The following is a 19850-nucleotide window of genomic DNA, read 5'->3' on the forward strand; positions in this document are numbered from 1 at the left end:
AGAAGCTCAAAGGGTCCACCGCTGTGATGAGTTTCCTGGAGGAAGGCTTTTAAAGATTGGGCTTCTCATCAGTACCTGTTAGGCTCTTCCACCCAGATTATCTAGTGTATAAAACTGCTTAGATAGACTTTCCCACAAACTGAAATGCAGAACTGAAATTTCAGTCTGGAGAGGGGAGCACTTTCCTTTCTTTTTCCTTAAAAAAACACAAACTGATCACATCAAACAATTTTATAAAAGCAGTAATAAGGCCTTGTTGAAAGAACACTTTCAAGCTCACAACATTAAGGACTTCACATGCTAAGTTTAGTAGTTTAGTTCATACTTCCCCAAACTTGTGCCCTCCCAATGTTTTGGACTACAATTCACATTTAACCCAGAATCATATGGCCATGCTAGCTGGGGCTGATGGGAGTTGTAGTCCAAAACATCTGGAAGGCACCAGGTTGCGTTGGAAAGCTGGCTGAGACCCTGGAGTATAATTCTGAGCACCCACACCTGGAAATGTTTTCAAATTTGAACTCTGTAAATTGTTTGCAAACAGATTCGAGCCGTGATTCTGCTTGCAATTTTCTTCTGCAGTAACCCCCATGCCTATCACCATACTGTCATGTAGTCTTGTTTACAAATAAATTGAGTTTTCCTCCAACCAAGATTTCTGACTCTTTATTTTATAATTGTATCTGGAAAAAAATTGGCACATGAACAACTCAAAGTGAACGGTAAGTGAAGAACCCCTCCCCACCCCCAAAGAGAGAATAAAAGGTGTCTGAGCAGCATCAGAGTCTTAAAAGAACCCATTTCATTTTCCTTCAAGGTTGCCAGCCCTACTGGCAAAGGAGAATTCCAGTGGCAAGTCTTTGTTACTTTCAGAAGATTAGTTGAGACAATAAAATAAAATAAAATAAAATAAAATAAAATACAGCTTCAGTCAAGTTACACAAATACTGTTTGGACTTTTAAATATCAGCTTCATTTTAGTAAAAATACTCAGGTTTTTGACACACGTAAAGCGCAGTGGAACAGACAGGAGTTTGTCGATTTGGCAACTGGACAGACAGCACCCCACCCCACCCCAAATACTTTTAAGGAAAGAAACCCACAAAGGTTTGATAGGGTAACGTCGACACCGTGACATGAGTGGTAGATACTAGGGTGACCATTGGTTCCAAAGCATTCACAGGAAATCCTGCCATCTTGTTCAGCTTTGCTGGACCAGATTGTAGCCGACTGATGGGTTATGAGCAGGGAATTGACTGACACAGCCCTGCCTGCATGTGATACTGTTCTTTCTTCCCGGGAGCTCAGGCATCAGTCTGCGTGTGGTTAGAAATTAGCCTGAAACTCTGGGAGCCCACGCTGAGCTGCAGCCTCTGCTTGGGAAGAAGCCCCTGGTCAACCTGCTTGCCACCAGCTCAGCATCAACCTGGGCTGAGAAGCAGGATGTCGCTGGCCCCTTTGGCTGCAAACCACGAAAAATGGATAGCGAGAAGTTCTCTCTCTCTCATGCAACCCAGAGCTTTGCAACTTAAGGAAGAGCATATGGGGCTGCCTGGCAAAGAGTCAGACCCACCGGGACCAGCTAGCTCAGAATTGTCTACACTGATCAGCAGCAGTGGCTCTCTGGGGTTTCAGACAAGGGAATGTTTCCAGCCCTTGCTGCAGATGCCATTGGCAACTGACCTTCTGCATGCCAAGCAGATGCTCTACCACTAAGCTACAGCACGGCAAATCTGCCAGTTTCAGTTCGCCTCAAGTTCTCATTTATCCAATCTTAAGACGACTTCTCCACATTTCCAAATCAGTTTGCAATTTTTATTTTTAAAAGCCCTCAAGAAAATTCACCACCATTTAAAGCCTCATCCACACTTATTTTTTACCCTGCTCTTTCCAGGCACAGCTCTGCACTTTTAAGTTACGTGTCCGAGCGTCCTTGTTTGGCCATGAAGACTTCCCTACCCAAAAACCCCTGCTCTTTAAAGCTGAAGTGCAACAAATGGCAATTAGGGTTTTCCATGGATTGTGGGTTTTCATGAGGAAAGCTCTGGAAGAGACAAAAGGACACTCAGATATGTAGCTTTAAAGTATGGACCGTGTCTGGAAAGCACGGAGGAAAGAAAGGTGAGTGTGGATATGCCTTGAGTGCTAGTATCTCCTAATATGCACATTTTTGTATGCAATTTTCCCACAGTGTGGGAAGCAGGATATTGAACTTGAGGGACCTCTGGTATGATCCAGTTTCAGGGCACTCTTTAATTTCTTATGGGCAAAATGAACAACACAGTGTCTCCAGCCATGTGTTAAAATGCAGGTCCTCTCAGATTCCTGTCAAGTTATCTCTGGGAATGCATGTGCACAATTTAAAGTGAAGCATGGGGTGGAAGTGGGGAGGTTGGACCTAAGAATGGCCTCCTGGATCAGGCCAATGGCCCATCTAGTCCAGCACCCTGTTCTCACAGCAGCCAACCGGATGCCCCTATGGGAAACCCTGAAGCAGGACCCAAGCACAAGAGTGGGTCTCCTGTCCTGTGGTTTCCAGCAACTGGTATTCAGAAGCATTGCTGTCTCTGATCATGAAGGCAGAACATAGCCATCCTGGCTAGTAGCCATCAATAGCCCTCTCCTGCACGTATTTGTCTAATCCCCTTTTAAAACCATCCAAGTTGGTGACAATCACTGTCTCCTGTAAAAGCAGAGTTTGCCTATGTGCTGTGTAAATAAGTACTTAATGCTGACTCTTTACCTTGCTCTCCCTTTCCCCAAAGCATCCTGGGAACTGTAGTTTGATGAGGAGGCTGAAAATGCTCTGTAAGAGATTATCCCCTCCCCAGCAATTCTCAAGGGTCCTTAGGGGTAATGCTCATAAGAACGCTGCTGGATCAGGCCAGTGGCTTATCTAGTCCAACATCCTAGTGGCTCATCTACTCGATTTCCCATAGGCCAACCAGATGCCTGTGGGAAACCAGCAAGCAGGATTCGAGCACAAGACCCCTCTCCCCTCCTGTGGCCTCCAGAAACTGCTATTCAGTTTGTGTTTGTGTAGATCCAGGCATGCCCCACCCCCAAATCTCCTTCACTTCATGGAGATTTATGGGGTCCTTCATCCTGGCTGTGCTTCCCGCACCCCCACATGCAAGACCACAGGGAGAAAACTCAGCACCGTCAATTTGCAATGCAAAGGCAATCTGCAGCCGTTCCTGTGCAGCTGCAGTAAAAAATGGCTGTGGGCTGCATCTGCATTCAGGCTGGATTCGGTCGGGTTGCAAGGACTCGAAAGGAAACTGGTTCACGTGTGCTGAATGATCCCTCCCCCAAAGGTCCCCCAACTTCTTCTGGAGATAGCACCCTTTGAAAAAATGCGGGAGGGATTCCGCAATGAATTTTGCAAAAGTGAAAAGGCAGTAACAGCCGGTCCTTTTGCAAAGCACGTAATAGAGGCAGAGAAGGATGGCAGCATCTGCAGGATTTTTACAAGTTATTAAATTAATCCACTGCTTGTCCCCTAATCTAAGGGTGGGGAACCTGTGACTCTTCAGATGTTGTTGGACTGCAACTCCCAGCAGTCCCACCCAGCATGGGCTAAGGTCAGAGATGATGGGATGTGGAGTCCAGCCACATATGGAGGACCACAGCCCCCCTGCTCTAAATAAGGACTAGGTGGGTTTTCTCAGGCTGATTTTGAAGCAAATTGGCTTTCTTCCCAAGCCTTGTGTCCCATCCCAAGTGTTATTAAGCCTACAGAAATGAGGATCTTTCTTTTCCCCACAGTCTTTGAAACATGGTCATTCTAGTATCACCACAAAATAAATTCAGATCATGACGGCTAATGGTTTGCAACAGAGGATGTCACCACAACAGCTGCCGGGAGCAGATGGTAATGGATGCGGGAGGGTGATGCTTATGGTCTACAATGGCTACTTAGCTCTTGACTTCAGCTTTAAAAAACTCAGAGTTACAAAAGGAAAATCCTTCGAATTCTGATTGGTCAATGTTCCTGATGACTTCCTGGTCGGGTGGTGTTAAGACAGGTGGGTGGCGAGTGAAAAACCGGTCGAAGTTTTCGGCGTTTCGTCCGCACTATGAAAGGGGAAAAAAAGAACTCATGGTAGGTGGCGAAAAGGGGGAAAGAAAAGCGGGAGGAGGAGGAAAAAAAAAAAACCAACCCAAATGCAAAAGTCGGAGGTGGTTTTTGCCACATCCCCACCCCGTCCCAGGCTCCAGCCCTTCCACCCCAACCCCTGGTGGTCGGGCAAAGTATCTCCAAATGAGCAAAACAAGGTGAACGAAAAAAGAAACAATGCAAAATACTTATGACTCCTTTGGCAGGAGGGTGGATCTGATTGCAACCGCGGAGTATTTTGTCATGGAGGTGCTGGGGAACTGATAAGCTGTCAGCCAGCCACCCGGCAAGTAATTGTAGGAGAAGGATGAGATGACAGGGCAATTACTTGCAGAACTCCACCAGCCGCATGCAATACCGTACCTGTCCCAGAATGTGCCACATGCATGGGAAGGTGTGTGTGTGCGGGGTGGCATCTCTCTTTTGGAAAAACAAACACATTATACTTGTATATCCTGCTCCTGCACAGAGTTCTCCATCGTCTCCCATCCAAGGGACAGATCAGGTTCACACCCGCTTAGCTTCAGCCAGGCTGCAGCCTCAGGTGTCCCCAGACCGCACCCTCTTGCAAAAAAAAGAGAGACTGGAATTTCAGCAACATGCTTCCGGGGACCTGTGCCCCCACTCCATTTTAAGCCCAATCAGAAGGTCGGTGGTTTGAATCCCCGTGACGGGGTGAATTCCCGTTGGTCGGTCCCTGCTCCTGCCAACCTAGCAGCTCGAAAGCACGAAGTGCAAGTAGATAAATAAGTACCACTCCAGCGGGAAGGTAAACGGCGTTTCCGTGCACTGCTCTGGTTTGCCAGAAGCAGCTTAGTCATGCTGGCCACATGACCCGGAAGCTGTATGCCGGCTCCCTCGGCCAATAAAGCGAGATGAGCGCCACAACCCCAGAGTTGGCCACGACTGGACCTAATGGTCAGGGGTTCCTTTACCTTTACCTTTTAAAAAACTGGCTGCTCAATCTGACAAGGCACCAAGGGGGTACCACTACTGAGAACCACTGCCCACTTCCGGGCACATAGGTTCATCCCAATCTCCCCTCAGCAAGGCCAGGAAATCTGCTGTGAGAACAACAGTATTTCAATTACCAAGGTGTCCAAACTAGGCACTGTGACACACCTGTCTGTTTACCCCTCTTCTCTTCCAACTGTAACATTGAGTCATAAGCCCTCATTTTGCATATTTTCCAGGCCCTTCCCCCACCCCACCTCACATGAATGGCTGCTTCTGGAAGGGAAGGAAACCAAGAAAAGGACGATGTCACACATGGCAGGGAGGACCAAACTGGTCGAGATAGCAAGCCAGGTGTGACTGCAGTTGTGCGATCCCCTCGCCCTCACAGCAGATCGCAAGTGCAGACGCTATAATGTCTACTTTGAGGCTGGGTTCCTCGGAGGAAGAGTTTGATCAACCAGTCATTACAGTGATAGCTTGGTGCATCTGCTGAGTCATTTCATTGAGCAGCACCACTTATGCAAGTTCTCAAGATTTCATTTCATGAAAACACTTACGGCACACCCATTTTGAGACAAATCAAGTTTTGGTGGCTGAGGGCCATTGCTTGTAAGAACCAATGATTAAAGAAGAATTCCAGCATAGTTTCAGTTTCCCTCTGTTTCCCAAGTTTTTCCCATTAATTTGTGATTTCCTCCGTCCCCCCAAAAGAAGTCTGCATGAAAATTTGTTTGCATTTCCCCGAGAGTGCGCATTTTTGCACATGATTCTGTCTAATGCAAGCATTATTATTTTTTGCAACCAATTTTCCCAACACAAGGTAGTTTTGAACATTATTGTCACCAGGATATGCATTTTTAGAGAACTGCACCATAAAATTCAGAGCAGTGTGGAGTTCCAAGGATAGCCATGTGCTTCAGTTTGTTCACTGGCCGGCAATTGCAAATTGAGTACATCCAAAGTAACAAGAGAACAGGAAAAAATTATCTCCCTGCCCCCCACCCAAATCCCTATAATCCAAGCCTTTGCCTGCGCCTACTGGGCTGTTTGGGTTGCGATCTATCAGCTCTGAAAAGAGGACCTTTAAGTGTCTAGCTCATACATTGCAAGCTCAGAGAGGATGCTTTTAAGGGAACACAAGAACATCTTCTATGGGATTCGACTCTGCCAATCAAAGGGCCTGTCAGTGTCAGCATTAATGGCTTTCCTTTAATGGTGACTGAACTGTTGTTCATATCAAACGGACCATCTAAGCCTTGCTCTCTTGGCGTGATGTCCTCAGAGGAAATGGAGGCGCTTAGAAGTACCGTACATCCCTCCTTCACGCACACACAGAGTTTTTAAAAAGTAGCCACTCATCCCAGGCAGTAGCTTTTTTCACCGCTTTTTTTTACCCCCTGCATGGTATTTAACTTTCATTTGCTAAGAAAAACAATTTGCATTTTTAATAAACGTAACAGCAGGCTCTTAAAAAAAATTAATTATTCAAGGCAAACACTTGCAAACTGTCAAGCCTCTTCAGCTTCTCACAACTGGGAGCTTGTAGCGGGGAAAGGAGGCTACTCTGGGGTCCACGTATTCCTTCCCCAAATCCCACGACCACCGCATGATCTTTCAGCAAAAGGTGCCACACCACCAACCTTCCTTTCCAGAGATCCAAGCAGAAATTTGTTCCCATCATGCTGAGTCCACTGGAACCCAGAAAGTGGCCTCGTACCAGGTTCCAAAATTTGCCCATCAAGCAGATTAATGCCACTTCTGAGGGGTATTGGTCCTCCAGTGTCATGGGCAAAAAAAGTCTCTCTCTCTCTCTCTCTCTCTCTCTCTCTCTCTCTCTCTCTCTCTCTAACTGGCCATAACCAGAGATTGAACTCACAACCTTTTCCATGAAAAACATAATCATTTTGTCTACCAGTGAAATATAGTCCCTCCTCATAACCATTGGAGGTAGTGTTGACTGAGGTCTGATTTCAGCAGAGACATTTACCATGGGCTAGAGTTGGAAGGTACCCAAGGGTAATCTAATCCAACCCCCTGCCGTGCAGGAATTGCAGCTAAATACCGTATTTTTCGCACCATAGGACACACTTTTCCCCCTCCAAAAATGAAGGGGAAATGTGTGTGCGTCCTATGGTGCGAATGCAGGCTTTCGCTGAAGCCTGGAGAGTGAGAGGGGTCGGTGCGCACCGACCCCTCACGCTCTCCAGGCTTCGCACACCTCTCCGCAAGCAGCGGGAGCCCAGCGCTGGGCTCCCGCTGCTTGCGGAGAGTTGCCTGCATGCTGAAGCCTGTGCGCGCTGAGCTCAGCGCGTCCAGGCTTCGCGGACCTCTCAGCAAGCAGTGGGAGCGCTCCCACGGCTTGCAGAGAGCTGCCTGTTTGGGGGCTGGGGTCGGGGGAAGCTCGAGCTTCCCCCGCCCCAGCCCTGCGCCTGGGGGAAAAATAATTTTTTCCCCTTTATTTCCCCCCCAAAAAACTGGGTGCGCCCTATGGTCCGGTGCGCCCTATGGTGCGAAAAATACGGTAATTCCTGACTGATGACCATCCAACTTCTGCTTAAAAACCTCCAATGAAGGAGAGTCCAACACCTTCCAAGGAAGTCCCTTAGATTCTTTTGGAATCTTAGGAAAGGTTGGATTTTTTTAGAACCTGCAGCTGTATCCAATCTAGCGCTAGGTTAAGGTCACTTAGCGGTATACTTGTTCCACTGGTTTTGCATCAGTGAAATGTTGTTGCACGAGATAACGCACAAGCAGGTTGCTGGCAACTTTGTGGCACAACGGATTGTGAAATCCGTGGTGCAATTAGTTTCTGTTAGCGCAGGTTTGGCATCGGATTCATCTGTTGTGCAACATTAAAACTCACTTTGCACTAGAGGAAGGGGAGTGTTGGATAGAGCCCTATGCCTGGAAAATCCAAGAGCTAATTCGCATCACCAAAGAGGCCTATCGAAAATATGAGAAGAGCAGATATGCTGTGTTTTGGCTTGTGGTCTCTGGAAGCACAGATAGCCTGAGACCTGGATATGCCCCCTGCCACAAGGAGAACCTAATTTCCTAAGGCCAGTGGGGGCTGCTAACTTCTAGACATCTGGTCCTGCTGAAATAAATAAAAGGAGAGGGGCCTTTTCAGGGGTGGTCTCTCCTTAGATAGGCTCCTAGGCAAGCCCTGGTTCAAATCTCAATCATGCCCCAATTAGGAACATGGGAAGATACCATATACAAAGTCAAACCAATGGTCCATCTAGCCCAGTGTTGTCTACACTGGCTGGCAGTGGGTTTCCAGGGTTTGAGGCAGGGACTCTTCCTAAGCCCTTCCTGTAGATGCCATTGGGGGTTGAACCTGGACGTTCTGCATGCAAAGCAGGTTGTGCTGTATTGAAGGCGAGCTGCTCCAGAAGCTGTGCTTACGCCATGTTGGCACTCAAGATAACCCTTTCATTAATCAAAAGCTGCTGTGGTTCTGGGCTCATACATCTTCAGATATGTCTGCTTTGATATACTAATTGGCTTGCTTTGATGGTACCCTTATCCATGGGAACTGGGATGTTGGGCTCCAAGCCCAGAAGAGGAACTATCTGTAATGTTTTGGGTACCGGCCACCTGCAGCCTGGCCATCTCCTTGCTGTGGAGCCTGTCCCATGGAAGGCTTTGAGCTGGGCCAAGGGGAACTGACAGGCTGCTGTGCTGTAAGCCAATGCCTTTCTTCAATAAAAGCATCAGAACTGGCCATTCTGGTGTCTTTTGGAACCTCCCGCATCTCACAAACTCCCACAAGCTTTCCTCCAGCTCTGCAACTGTGGTTTGGGTTTACAACATGGGTGCCCTGTCAATGGCCTTTCCCCAAGCTGGGCAAGCTCTCAGCCTGCACTTCTTCCCTCTTCAATAATGATCTACCAAAGAGTGTTATCGGGAAAATCTCTAAAACCATGTCAGGGAAACGCTTTGGAGATTCTGCAGCGTTCTATAGTGTGACAAGTGTCACTCTTACTCAGGGGCCGGTGGGAAAGCAAAGCATGTTTGGGGAAGGAGCAAGAGCCCCTCTTTATCCCCCCCCCCTTTGAGTGCAGGAGCCAAACAGCAATCCTGTAACGAAGGTGCAAGGTTGCTCTTGCCATTTTCATTTTGGATAGTGGAGTCTGCAGCTCACAGCTGCAAGAGGAGGAGTTTTATCAGCACGTGCACTGAAGCTTATCTTCCCAAGAAACATGCACAGGGTCTCTAAGAGCTGGATGTGCAGAACGGCTGTAAAAGGTAGCTAGCTGCCTGCCTGGATGTCTGTGTTTTTCTTTAAGCAGCTATTTTTTGGGGGGTGGTTATTAAGCCTTGGACATTTTTGAAAGCTGCTTCAAGCGCCTTCTCCACAAGCCACAAGTCTGCAACTGCGGAGAACTTCTTTTCCACATGATTCACGTCCCAGAAGACAGCTTCAAAGACATTCGTCTCCTCTAACCCGACCTGACAGCAGCAAGTCTCACGGAGAATGACATTCGGAAATCAAAATGATTGAACAGCTCATGTGCCCCCGCGCTTTTCCCAGGAGCCCTTGCTTCCATGCAGGCATGTGTGTGTGTGTGTGTGTGTGTGTGTGTGTGTGTGTGTGATATACTCATCATAATCATAGAATCACAGAACTGTAGAGTTGGAAGGGACCCCAAGGGTCATCTAGCTCAATTGCCTGCATTGTAGGAATCAACCCCCTTAAGACAGACGGAAAGCAGCTACTTAGCAGCACCATCCATGGAGCAAATCTGAACATGGGGAATCACTTCCAAGAGGTATTCATGGTGGCTCTTTATGTTTGCTTACTGCCTTGGAGGTTCACCAAACTAGCTGACCTGAAAAAGGTTTGTTGTTGTTTAGTCGTTTAGTCGTGTCTGACTCTTCGTGACCCCATGGACCAGAGCACGCCAGGCACCCCTGTCCTCCACTACCTCCCGCAGTTTGGTCAAAGAAAAAGGTTTACCTAGCAGCAAAATGGGCAAGTGTTTCTGTGGACAAGCATTTGTAGGTCGGGCTTGAAGAGTGGGAAATGAAATGCAGAATGGTTATTTACTGGCCATAATAAATGATCATCCTATAAGATTCTTTAGGCCAGTCCCCTCCAACCTATTGTCCATATTGTTTTTTTCCAGTAGGACAGCATCTACACTTTGGAACTCCCTGCCTATTGACATCACGCAAGCACTTTTGCTGTGCCCTTTCTGGTGCCTGCTACAAACATTCTTGTTTAGACAAGCCTACCCAGATGTTTCAAAAGTTGATGTGAGTTTTAATCTGTTCTCAGTCTATTGTTATTTTGTTATTTAAGTTTTACATTATTGTTAATTCTTCTTATTGTTTTGTCTTTTTTTGTAAACCATCTTGAGGTTTTTCTACATTTTAGTGGCATATAAAATTTAAGAATTGGCCAGGTGGGCTCCTCACTGCATGGGCAGGCAGGCAGACAGGCTGTGCAGTGCAGTGCAGTCTTGTGAACCCTCCACGCCTCATTCCTGTTCTCACCCAGTGTGCTGGCAAAGGACGCAGCACCACTGGATGCCCCAATGGTCTGATTCAGTATAAGGCAGCTTCCTATGGTCCTATGCTCCAAAACCACAGCCCTCCTCAGTCATGTCTTGATACTGGCTTTAGCATCCGAAACAGAAGAGGAAAAAGGCAAGCCTAGGCCAGGCAGCAGTGTGGCAGGAAGCTCTACCTGCTTCTGTAAGCCTCACACGCCTGCCAGCTCAGCCTGCTCCTGGACGTGCAGCTAAACCTTTGAAAATACACTTGTCACTGCCTATTAGCTTCAGAAGCACCTGGTGCAGCAGAGACATCAGGCAGGGCGCCTGACAACACTGGCAGTAAAGGATGAGGGCTGTGTCTCTCCTCCTCCTCCCTGTTTCAGAATGAGGACTGTACTAGGTAAGGCTTTCTGCACTTGCAACACAGCCTTCACCAACCTGGTGCTGCCCAGATGTTCTGGGAAGTACAGCTCCCAGGTGTTTTGGATTACTACAGTGCCATCATCCTGGCTGGGGCTGATGGGAGTTGTCGTTCAAGACATCTCAACAGCATGAGGCTGAGGGAGGCTGGCATGATGGTTAGGTATTCCAACAAGATCCACCATCAGTGGTTCTCAATGTGGGAGGCAGGATTACTTAGGGGGCAGGTAAGAGGCAAGGGGGTGGCCGGGGGAGCTGTAAAGGACTATCAGACTTTGAAAAGTTGGCATCACTGGATCAAGTACATGAGTCTTGTTGAATTAGTTAAATTAAATGGTTTTAGCAGTATTTTGAATAAGTGTACAATTAATTGTCACGTTTGAATTTTATTGGGTTATTATCTTCTTTAGTGGGTCATGCAAACCACTGTTCTGAAGAATGTTGGGGATGAGTTTATGGAACCGGGGTGTGTGTGAAAGAGTTTGGGAACTACTGTGATACACCCCCCACAACAGCACCTGGCATTCAGAGATGGAGTGAAGCATTTAGCTACCAGGACTTCAGCTGTTAATCCTTAACCAAACTCCTGGAAACGGCTGAGATTTCTATGACCATCTGAGATGCAGAATGTGAGGGCTGCAAGTGCACAATGACGGCTGCAGCTCCAGCGCCATTGCCTGAAATGACCTTGATGGGGTGCTGTAGTGCATATTTAAAAGAACCGGACCCCTGGGGTGTGCGCGAGCATGTTTCTGCTTTCCCACAGAATGTAATTCAGCTTTTGCCCTTTGTATGGATGAGATGTGACCACTGACCCTTGTTCCTCAAAGCGTTATGCAGCTCCATCCAGAAATAAACACTTTCACTCGCCAGCTGCACCCCATGCAAGCTGCAAACTCTTAATTGTATTGATTGATTGATCCAGCAAGCAGCAAGCCTGTCATGGACTGGTTGGTTGGGAGGAACCAGCTGTGGAAGCCCCGAGGGATGAAGGCTCAGAGCCTGGGGAGCAGTGGTGGGACAACTATGAGTGGCCAGAGGGAGAAGAGAGGGCAGACAGGGAGAAGAAGGTGTTGGAAGCTGAAGAGGTAACAGTAGTGAGTGGGGAGAGTCTGTGGCAGAGGGCAGTCCAGAGATAGAAGCAGAAGCAGAAGGGGAGGAAGACCAAGAGGCAGAGATGGGCCATGCATTGTGAAGAGGGACGCATGGCTCTCCCTCCTGCTGCAACAAGCTCCCCATTCCACTTGTCTCCCAGAAACAGAAGAGGCATGGCATTTGGTGATTAAAACAAGCTTAATCCCATGGGCTTCAATAGGTTTACTCTGAGTATGATTTCAAAGAGCCCCCCCCCCACATTCCTTCTGGAATTTTGGCCAAGATGTGGCTGTCCTTAGTTGATGGATTTCCCTCCCAGATTTCATTATTTTAGCACTGTTGCCTCCGTGATTGATGCTTTCTTGTCGGAATTTGGTTTCTTTAGTCATGTTATATTGGATTTCTTTTGAAGGCATTGCATTTCATTTTATCACGGGAGCCACTTTGGAATCGTTTCATAAAGGAAAGAGGGATCTAGGCCACTTCATATAAATCAATAAGTCTGCATATTGCTGCCTTTGGGGAGATAATTTACAAATTAATAAAAAGCCATCACTCAGTACTATCAGGTCAGGACTGTTGTGCTTTTTCTTTCTTTCTGGTGGCTTTGTAATTAGGAGTGTGCCTTTGACATTCAGCCCCCACTAATAAGAGTTTGCCCTTGCCCATTAAAATTGGCCCCTTCTGATTAAACAACTAACACATGAGTTGATTAATCTGCCCATTAAAGTGATTACAGCTTGCAGCCCCACTAATTATATAGCTGAGCAATTAAAAAAACACCAACCCCTTGCAAAGACAGAAGAAAATCTAGGGATATCTCCAACTAAGCTCTACTCAGAGTAAACCCACTGAAATTAATAAGAGGGCTTCGGAAACTTCTGCCTTCAAGATCCACCTCTAACCTTAGGTGTTTGACCAGCATTTGTTGGGGAAATGGGGGTGGGGGAAGCATTTTCCTGTTTGCAACTTTAGATGAGGTCAAAGATACCTCTTGGGATGCAAATACATGAAACTCCCAAAAGAGGATTCCCCCAACCCGGTGCCCTCCTGATGCTTTGGACCATAACTCCCATCAGCCCCTGCCAGCACAGGCAGAAGGGATCTGTAGTCCAAAGCTCTTAGGTGGGTTTCCATGCCTTCTTCCTTATGTGTGTGTGTGTATGTGTATGGAGGTTACAGTGTAAAAGTGTAAAAAAATAAGGAGGACACCAGGTTGGCTGGCACCTATGGGTTTTTGTTGATTAAGAGGCATTTCAATCTTGTGACATCAAGGAATGCTGCCAAAAGTTAGCATCCCTGGGCTGAGTCACTTCGCCCCATAACACCTAGGGTTACTCACCTTGCACCCTGACATGACCAAATCCTCCCTTTCTTCACCAGCTGCTGCCAAGGATGTAGCAGAGAAGGGAAGGGCACAAAGTAATGGAGAAAGGGATGTCAGAGCACATGATTAGTGGCCCCAAATGTTATGGGGCAGAGCGGTGCAGGAGTCAACACAGGGGAGGCCCTGTTGGCTGGGGGCTGCCTCTGGCTGCTGCCTGGTTGGCGTTCAGCACGGTAGGGTCTTCTCAGTGGTGCTTCCCACTGTCTCCCTCACTACTGGCTTTGAGGAGTAGCGGAAAAGCGTTCCTGCTTCATGGGCACGGCAGCCATGAAATTAAATAAAAAGAACTGAGGGGATGCGATAGCTTTTGATTTTCCCTACAGATGCTCTAAACATTTTGAGATGGTTTTAAATTGTTATAAAGTATGTTTTATTTTGTTTCTGTTGTACTGTACCCTGTACACCTTTAGGGAGGAAGGCTGGGGGGATAAAAATTTAATAAATCAATAAATCAATAAAAACACAGGCCTGCCATTTTCAGTGGGAGCAATTTAACATCCCACCCTTTGAAACATCTAAGCCCTACATCCAAAGAGGCCATTGCTCTGTAATGAAGACTGCAATCCCATGTTTACTTACTGGGGAGTAAGCCCCACAGAACGCAAAGGCACTTACTTCTGCGTAGACACCTCTAGGATTGCACTATATATTTTGCAATTATTTGTAAGAATGTGCTGCATCCCCCTTGCCTGAGCTTTGGCTTCAGATCACACAGGCTCTCCAAGCCCTGGCTTCTATGTAAAGAAGTAATTTGATTTTTAAAAAAAACAACCACCACCAGCAGCCCATAATTATCTCAAGGAGAGCTGGCGTCAGGTTTGCTCCAAGCCACTTGGTATGCAGGGATGGCCGCGAAAGATCAGCCATGCACGACCCTGTCAGAACAGCCACTTCTACACAAACACAACCAATCTGTCAGATTATTGGGGAGAGGAGGGGTTGGGGGTGCTTCAAGGAACAGCGCTGGCCGCTCTCAGGTGCAGCACAAGGAACCAGGCACTCAAAGTAAAAAGACTGCAGGAGCGAGAGATGCAGGGAGTGCTCGACTTGGGAACAGGAAACGGAAAAGTCAGAAAGAGGAAAGGAAGAGTCCAGCAATAACCAAACCAGCTCATGAAAAAAGAGAGAAACATAAGAAGTTGCCTTATACCTAGTCGCTGATCCAGCCAGCTCAATACTGTCCACACTGACTGGCAGCAGATCCCCAGAGGACCTTCCCAGCCCTAACTGGAAATATCAGGGTTGTGAACCTAGGACCTCCTGCATATAATGCAGATGTCCTCCACCTCTGAGACATGGCTTTTCTATGTAGGAACACAGGAAGCTGTCTCATACAGAGGAGAGCCAGTGTGGTGTAGTAGTTAAGAGCAGTAGACTCGTAATCTGGTGAACCGGGTTCGATTCCCTGCTCCTCCACATGGGGCTGCTGGGTGACCTTGGCCAGTCACACTTCTTTGAATTCTCTCAGCCCCACTCACCTCGCAGAGTGTTTGTTGTGGGGGAGGAAGGGAAAGGAGAATGTTAGCCGCTTTGAGACTCCTTCGGGTAGTGATAAAGCGGGACTCATCTTCTACAACTAACTTAGTGACTGGCAGTGATTTTCAGTTGCGAGTCTCTTAAAGCCCTACCTGGAGAATGAACGTGGGACCTTCTGAATGCATAGCAAGTACTTTGCCACTGAGCTGCAGCTAGATGACTGGAAGTTGACAATAAGGACATAAGAAGAAGCTGCTGGATCAGGCCAATGGCCCATCTAGTCTAGCATCTTTTTCTCATCACAGCCAGGCAGATGCCTGCAGGAAACACACAAGCAGGATTGAAGCACAAGAGCAACATTTGCCCCTGCTGTGGTTTTCAGCAACTGGCATACAGAAGCATTCTTGCTTCTGACAATAGAGGAAGAGCATAGCCATCCTGGCTTTTAGCCATCAACAACTTTTTTGTTCAAGAGTTTGTCTAGTCTTCATTTAAAGCCATCTAGGCTGGTGGCCAGGGACGCAGGTGACGCTGTGGGTTAAACCACAGAGCCTAGGACTTGCCTATCAGAAGGTCAGCGGTTCAAATCCCCGCAATGGGGTGAGCTCCCGTTGCTCAGTCCCTGCTGCTGCCAACCTAGCAGTTCGAAAGCATATCAAAGTGCAAGTAGATAAATAGGTACCGCTCTGGTGGGAAGGTAAATGGCGTTTCCGTGCGCTGCTCTGGTTCGCCAGAAGCGGCTTAGTCATGCTGGCCACATGACCTGGAAGCTGTACGCCGGTTCCCTCAGCCAATAAAGTGAGATGAGCGCCACAACCCCAGAGTCGGTCACGACTGGACCTAATGGTCAGGGGTCCCTTTACCTTTACCTTAGGTTGGTGGCCATCACTGCCTCATGTGGGAGCAAGTGCCATAGTTCAACTATGCACTGCATTAAGAATTACTTCTTTTTATGTGTCCCGAATCTCCCAACATTCAGCTTCAGTAAGTTCTAGTATTAGGAGAGAGGGAGAAAAACTTCTTTCTATCCACTATCTCCAAAGCATGCATAATTCTACAAACTTCCATCATGTCGCCTCTTACTTCCCTTCTCTCTAAACTAAAAAGTCCCATCGGCTGCAAACTTTCTTCCTCAGGGAGGGGCTCCATACTCTTCATCATTTCAACTTTCCCTTTCTGAACCTTTCCCAACTCTTCAGTACCCGTTTTTGGGCGAGGCAACCAGAATTGTACACTAGGATCCCAAGTGTGGTTGTACAAAGTTGGGGAGCGCACTCCCTTTCCTTTTAGAAGTTTGCAGAAAGTGCCATTTTCCGGGGATCGGGCGCAGAAACGCTGGCCGAACACCAGGTCCTCTTTGGGATAAGAATTCTCCCTGGCTTTTGGCGCCTGCTCATAAACTATTCAAGCTGCTGCCTGCCTGCCTTTTACCTGCTGAGTGAATTACCACGTCATGAATGATTCAGGCGTACAGTGCAGTTGCTGAGCTAGAGGTTCTGAGAGAGCAAAAAGGACCTTTTTCTCAGCCCCTTCTCCAAGAGAAAGAGAGAGGCATGGGAGGGGGGCATGGCTCCAACTCAGGTGCTGGTGGCAGAGATGGGACCCAGGATAGGAGACCCCGACAGACAAGCCAGTGCGAAAAGCCAATGGTGATTTGAACATTCAGAAGTCTAACAGTCTCAGTTGGGTGCCAGTTGCAAAACTCTTAAAAAAAGGAAGGACCTTTTGTCCCTGTCCTCCCCCCCCCCCCGGTGAGCAGAGCATGGATTAAGGCTCCCATGTAGCCTGAGTTAATGAAACCCCACTTCTGGTACCGGGGCTGCTCCTGCCTCTCTGCAGGCTTGTGATTTAAGAATGGCATTTTGGCCAGACGGAAACCAGCAGAGTGTTTTCCACAGACTGGCTAAAGGTTATGTTGTCTATGCCTCCCATGGGTGACTTTCAGGAGACCTTGGCATCGCCACGTGGCCTTCTCGAGCTGAACGCACTTAGAGCTAATACAAGAAAGTGATCACAGGCGCATCTTTCTCAGAGAACAGGCACGTATCAGGCAAGCTTTTCGGAGCGGGTACAGGGACATCCCATGCCTTGCCTTGGAAAAGAGAGCCGGGAACTCTGCTCCCCACATCACAGCCGTTTTGTGGAGTTGCAGAGAACTATAAATCAGCCCAGGCCCAGTTCTTGCAAACAGCAGCGGTTGAGGCCACCAACCTGCATCTCAGCTGCAGGTGGGAAGTGAATGAATCAAAGCTCATAGGATGCTGCCAGCATCTCTGACTGAAGGCCTCCCTCAAAAAGACTCCTTCATTAGGATGTCAAGGAGAAAACTAGGGTAGACCTTTTCTACTCAATATGTACTGGGGATTTATTTTATTTTATTTTTGTATGAAGGACATAGGAGCCAACTCCTAGGCGACGAGGTCCCTTCGGCCCCACCAATAAAATATTTGAGGGCCCCCCCCCATTGATGTGCATTGCCATTCAAATGGTGTGCATGTGCCGTGTCTTGTGATTGATTACGTGGGGCGGGGCTCACCTGCCCCCCCTCCAATATTTTATTCAAGTTCACACCCCTGATGGAGGATATTCCCATCATGTGAGCCCCCATCCTGCAGTCTGCGCACCCACAGGATGACCACCTCACATCCTGCATGTGTGAATCAGTCAACAGAAAGCAGCCCTTAATGCAGGACACCGACATAGTCACGGCTATAAGAAAGGGGACATGTTATTGTCCGGCTCAAGAAGGGGCTGTGATAACTGGACTCATCCACACCCAGCATTCCAAACACCCTGGTGCCCCTTTAAACAGCCACGGCTTCCCCTAAAGAATCCCGAGAACTCTAGTTTGTTAAAGGGTGCAGGGAGTTGTTAGGAAAATCCTTTGCAGAGGTGCAATTCCCAGCGCCCTTGACAAACTGCAGTTCCCAGGTGTCTTTGGGGGAAGCGTCGAAAGTGGCACTAGAGTGCTGGAAATGTATGCTGCAGATGCGAAGCGAGTGTCTCTGCTGGAAGAAGAGAATTGTGGCAGTGAGACAGGAGGGGAGGAACTTACAGCTTTGGGCTTGAAAGGAGGCTGGATCTCTTTCCGTTCAAGTTTGTCCCAATCGATGTAGCGGAAAAAGGCGTGCTCCCTGATATCGCGCTCTCCTTCAGGGCCACACCCCAAACGCTTTGCTGGATGCTTGGTCATGAGCTAGGAGAGACAGAGACGGGGGGGGGGGACACATTTATTTGTTAAATAGCGAACCATTTGAGTTAGGTAGGCGACATTCATTCCGCTTCACCTGACACTGCAATGTCTTAACTGGATATATAGAACAGTCAGGGATGCCTACAAAGCTGCAAATGCTGGGATATGGCAAATATTCTGGGCATGTTCCAAAAGCAGAAAATTCTGGGGAGATATAGCAATGGCAATGGAAGTAACAGCAGGCTATGCTTTGCCCACGGAGTCACTAGTCTTCCTATTTGGCTATGATAAAGAAACTGAATTAATAGAGGACAGGGAATTAATGCAACATCTCTTAGCTGCTGCCAGAATGATTATTTGTCTGAAATGGGGAAAAATGAAAACATAATCAATGGGAGAATGGATAACAACAATTTGGGACATAGGATGCATGGTTAAGTGAGAAACAGAGAGGGCAGGCAACAACACAATGTTTTTATCAAGAAATGGAGTAGTTTCACAATGTACTGGAATAATGTAAACCCATTTGTGTTACTTGGAACCTTGTAATATTAATTTATTATGTTCAATTTTAGTATGGAAATTTGTTCCTCTATGTTGAGTTCTAGTCATCCTTTCTTACTCTTATTTTTTGGGGGTATCTGCTATTAATACATTGTTGTGTGTGTGTGTGTGTGTGTGTGTGTGTGTGTGTGTGTAAACGAAACAACAACAACCCCGTTCTGGTTCATGAATGCTTTTAAAGAAGGCACAAGTGATAAAAATGGATGCAAACGACTCCCATTCTACAGCTGAAAGTGGATCAGAGGTTAGGGAAGATGTGGAGCTGCTTTTACCCGGCACCATGAAGAGGTAAGAAAGGCAGCTTTGTACTTTGAGGGCAATCTCTGCAAACCTGACGCTGTAAAAGCAATTAAGTGCAAAGACTGGCCACCCGGTTTAGCACGGAGCCATCTCCATTCAGAATCTCTTTTTCATTAACACCAAGAACAGGGAGGGAATTGGCAGCGTCCGGCTCCGAAGGCTTCAGTTAATGAAACGGCACGTTCCGCGAGAAAGGGACGAGGCATGAATTATTGCTCTTTATCGCTGGGATGTGCCTTCCAAGCAGCCAAGCAACATCTCTTCCCGCCCCCAACTCTCCAGCAAGCGGGGCAGGAAAAATAAAAAGTGAACCCAGAGACTCGGAAGAAACATTAATATCCTGGTGATGGTGGTACACGGCTCTGGCCCCAAGATAAGAGACAGATAGCAAGGGACGCAAAAGGCTAGATAAACCAAGGGGATATGAAAGAGAGTTCTGGTTTAAAGGCTGAGTGGGTAAAGCAAGCCTCTTTCTGGGTCCAGTGACACTTATAGGAACTTAAGTGCAGTGAAGTGGCTAAAACGACAGAGACACAAGCGAGGAGGTCTCCAGTGCAAATCTCACCTCTGCCCAAAGTGCTGTCAGTAATACATAGCCCTTGACAAGTAACACTGGAAATTTTCTATGGCAAGAGACTACAGCTGCCTCCCTTGTGCTCCCAATCTGCTGCCCTCCAGATGTTTTGGACTACAACTCCCATCAGCCTCAGCCAACACAGCTGTGCTCCCATCAGCTTCAAAATTGCTGGTGTGGCCTGATGGGAGTTGTAGTTGAAAACACTGACACTAGAACAGGTAGACGTCCAATGAAGCTGAATGCTGGAGGATCCAGGA

The 19850-nt window shown here is 47.5% G+C and overlaps 1 protein-coding gene across 2 annotated transcripts in view; it reads right to left on the reverse strand.

The window, feature by feature from the left end:
• PRKCB (protein kinase C beta) overlaps positions 1–19850 on the reverse strand; it is a 201667-nt gene that overhangs the window by 6341 nt on the left and 175476 nt on the right. Inside the window, exons 16-17 of one of the 2 annotated variants that reach the window (XM_053365908.1) lie at positions 18015–18155; positions 3386–4077 (exon numbers count right to left, since the gene is read on the reverse strand). In XM_053365908.1, coding sequence (XP_053221883.1) covers positions 3919–4077; positions 18015–18155 — 300 coding nt within the window. In that variant the 3' untranslated portion in view covers positions 3386–3918. Of the gene's footprint in view, positions 1–3385; positions 4078–18014; positions 18156–19850 lie in introns of those variants that run through there. The other variant, XM_053365909.1, reaches the window with a different exon arrangement.

The sequence above is a fragment of the Podarcis raffonei genome, chromosome 14, assembly GCF_027172205.1.
Source record: "Podarcis raffonei isolate rPodRaf1 chromosome 14, rPodRaf1.pri, whole genome shotgun sequence".
In the NCBI taxonomy this organism is placed as follows: domain Eukaryota; kingdom Metazoa; phylum Chordata; class Lepidosauria; order Squamata; family Lacertidae; genus Podarcis; species Podarcis raffonei.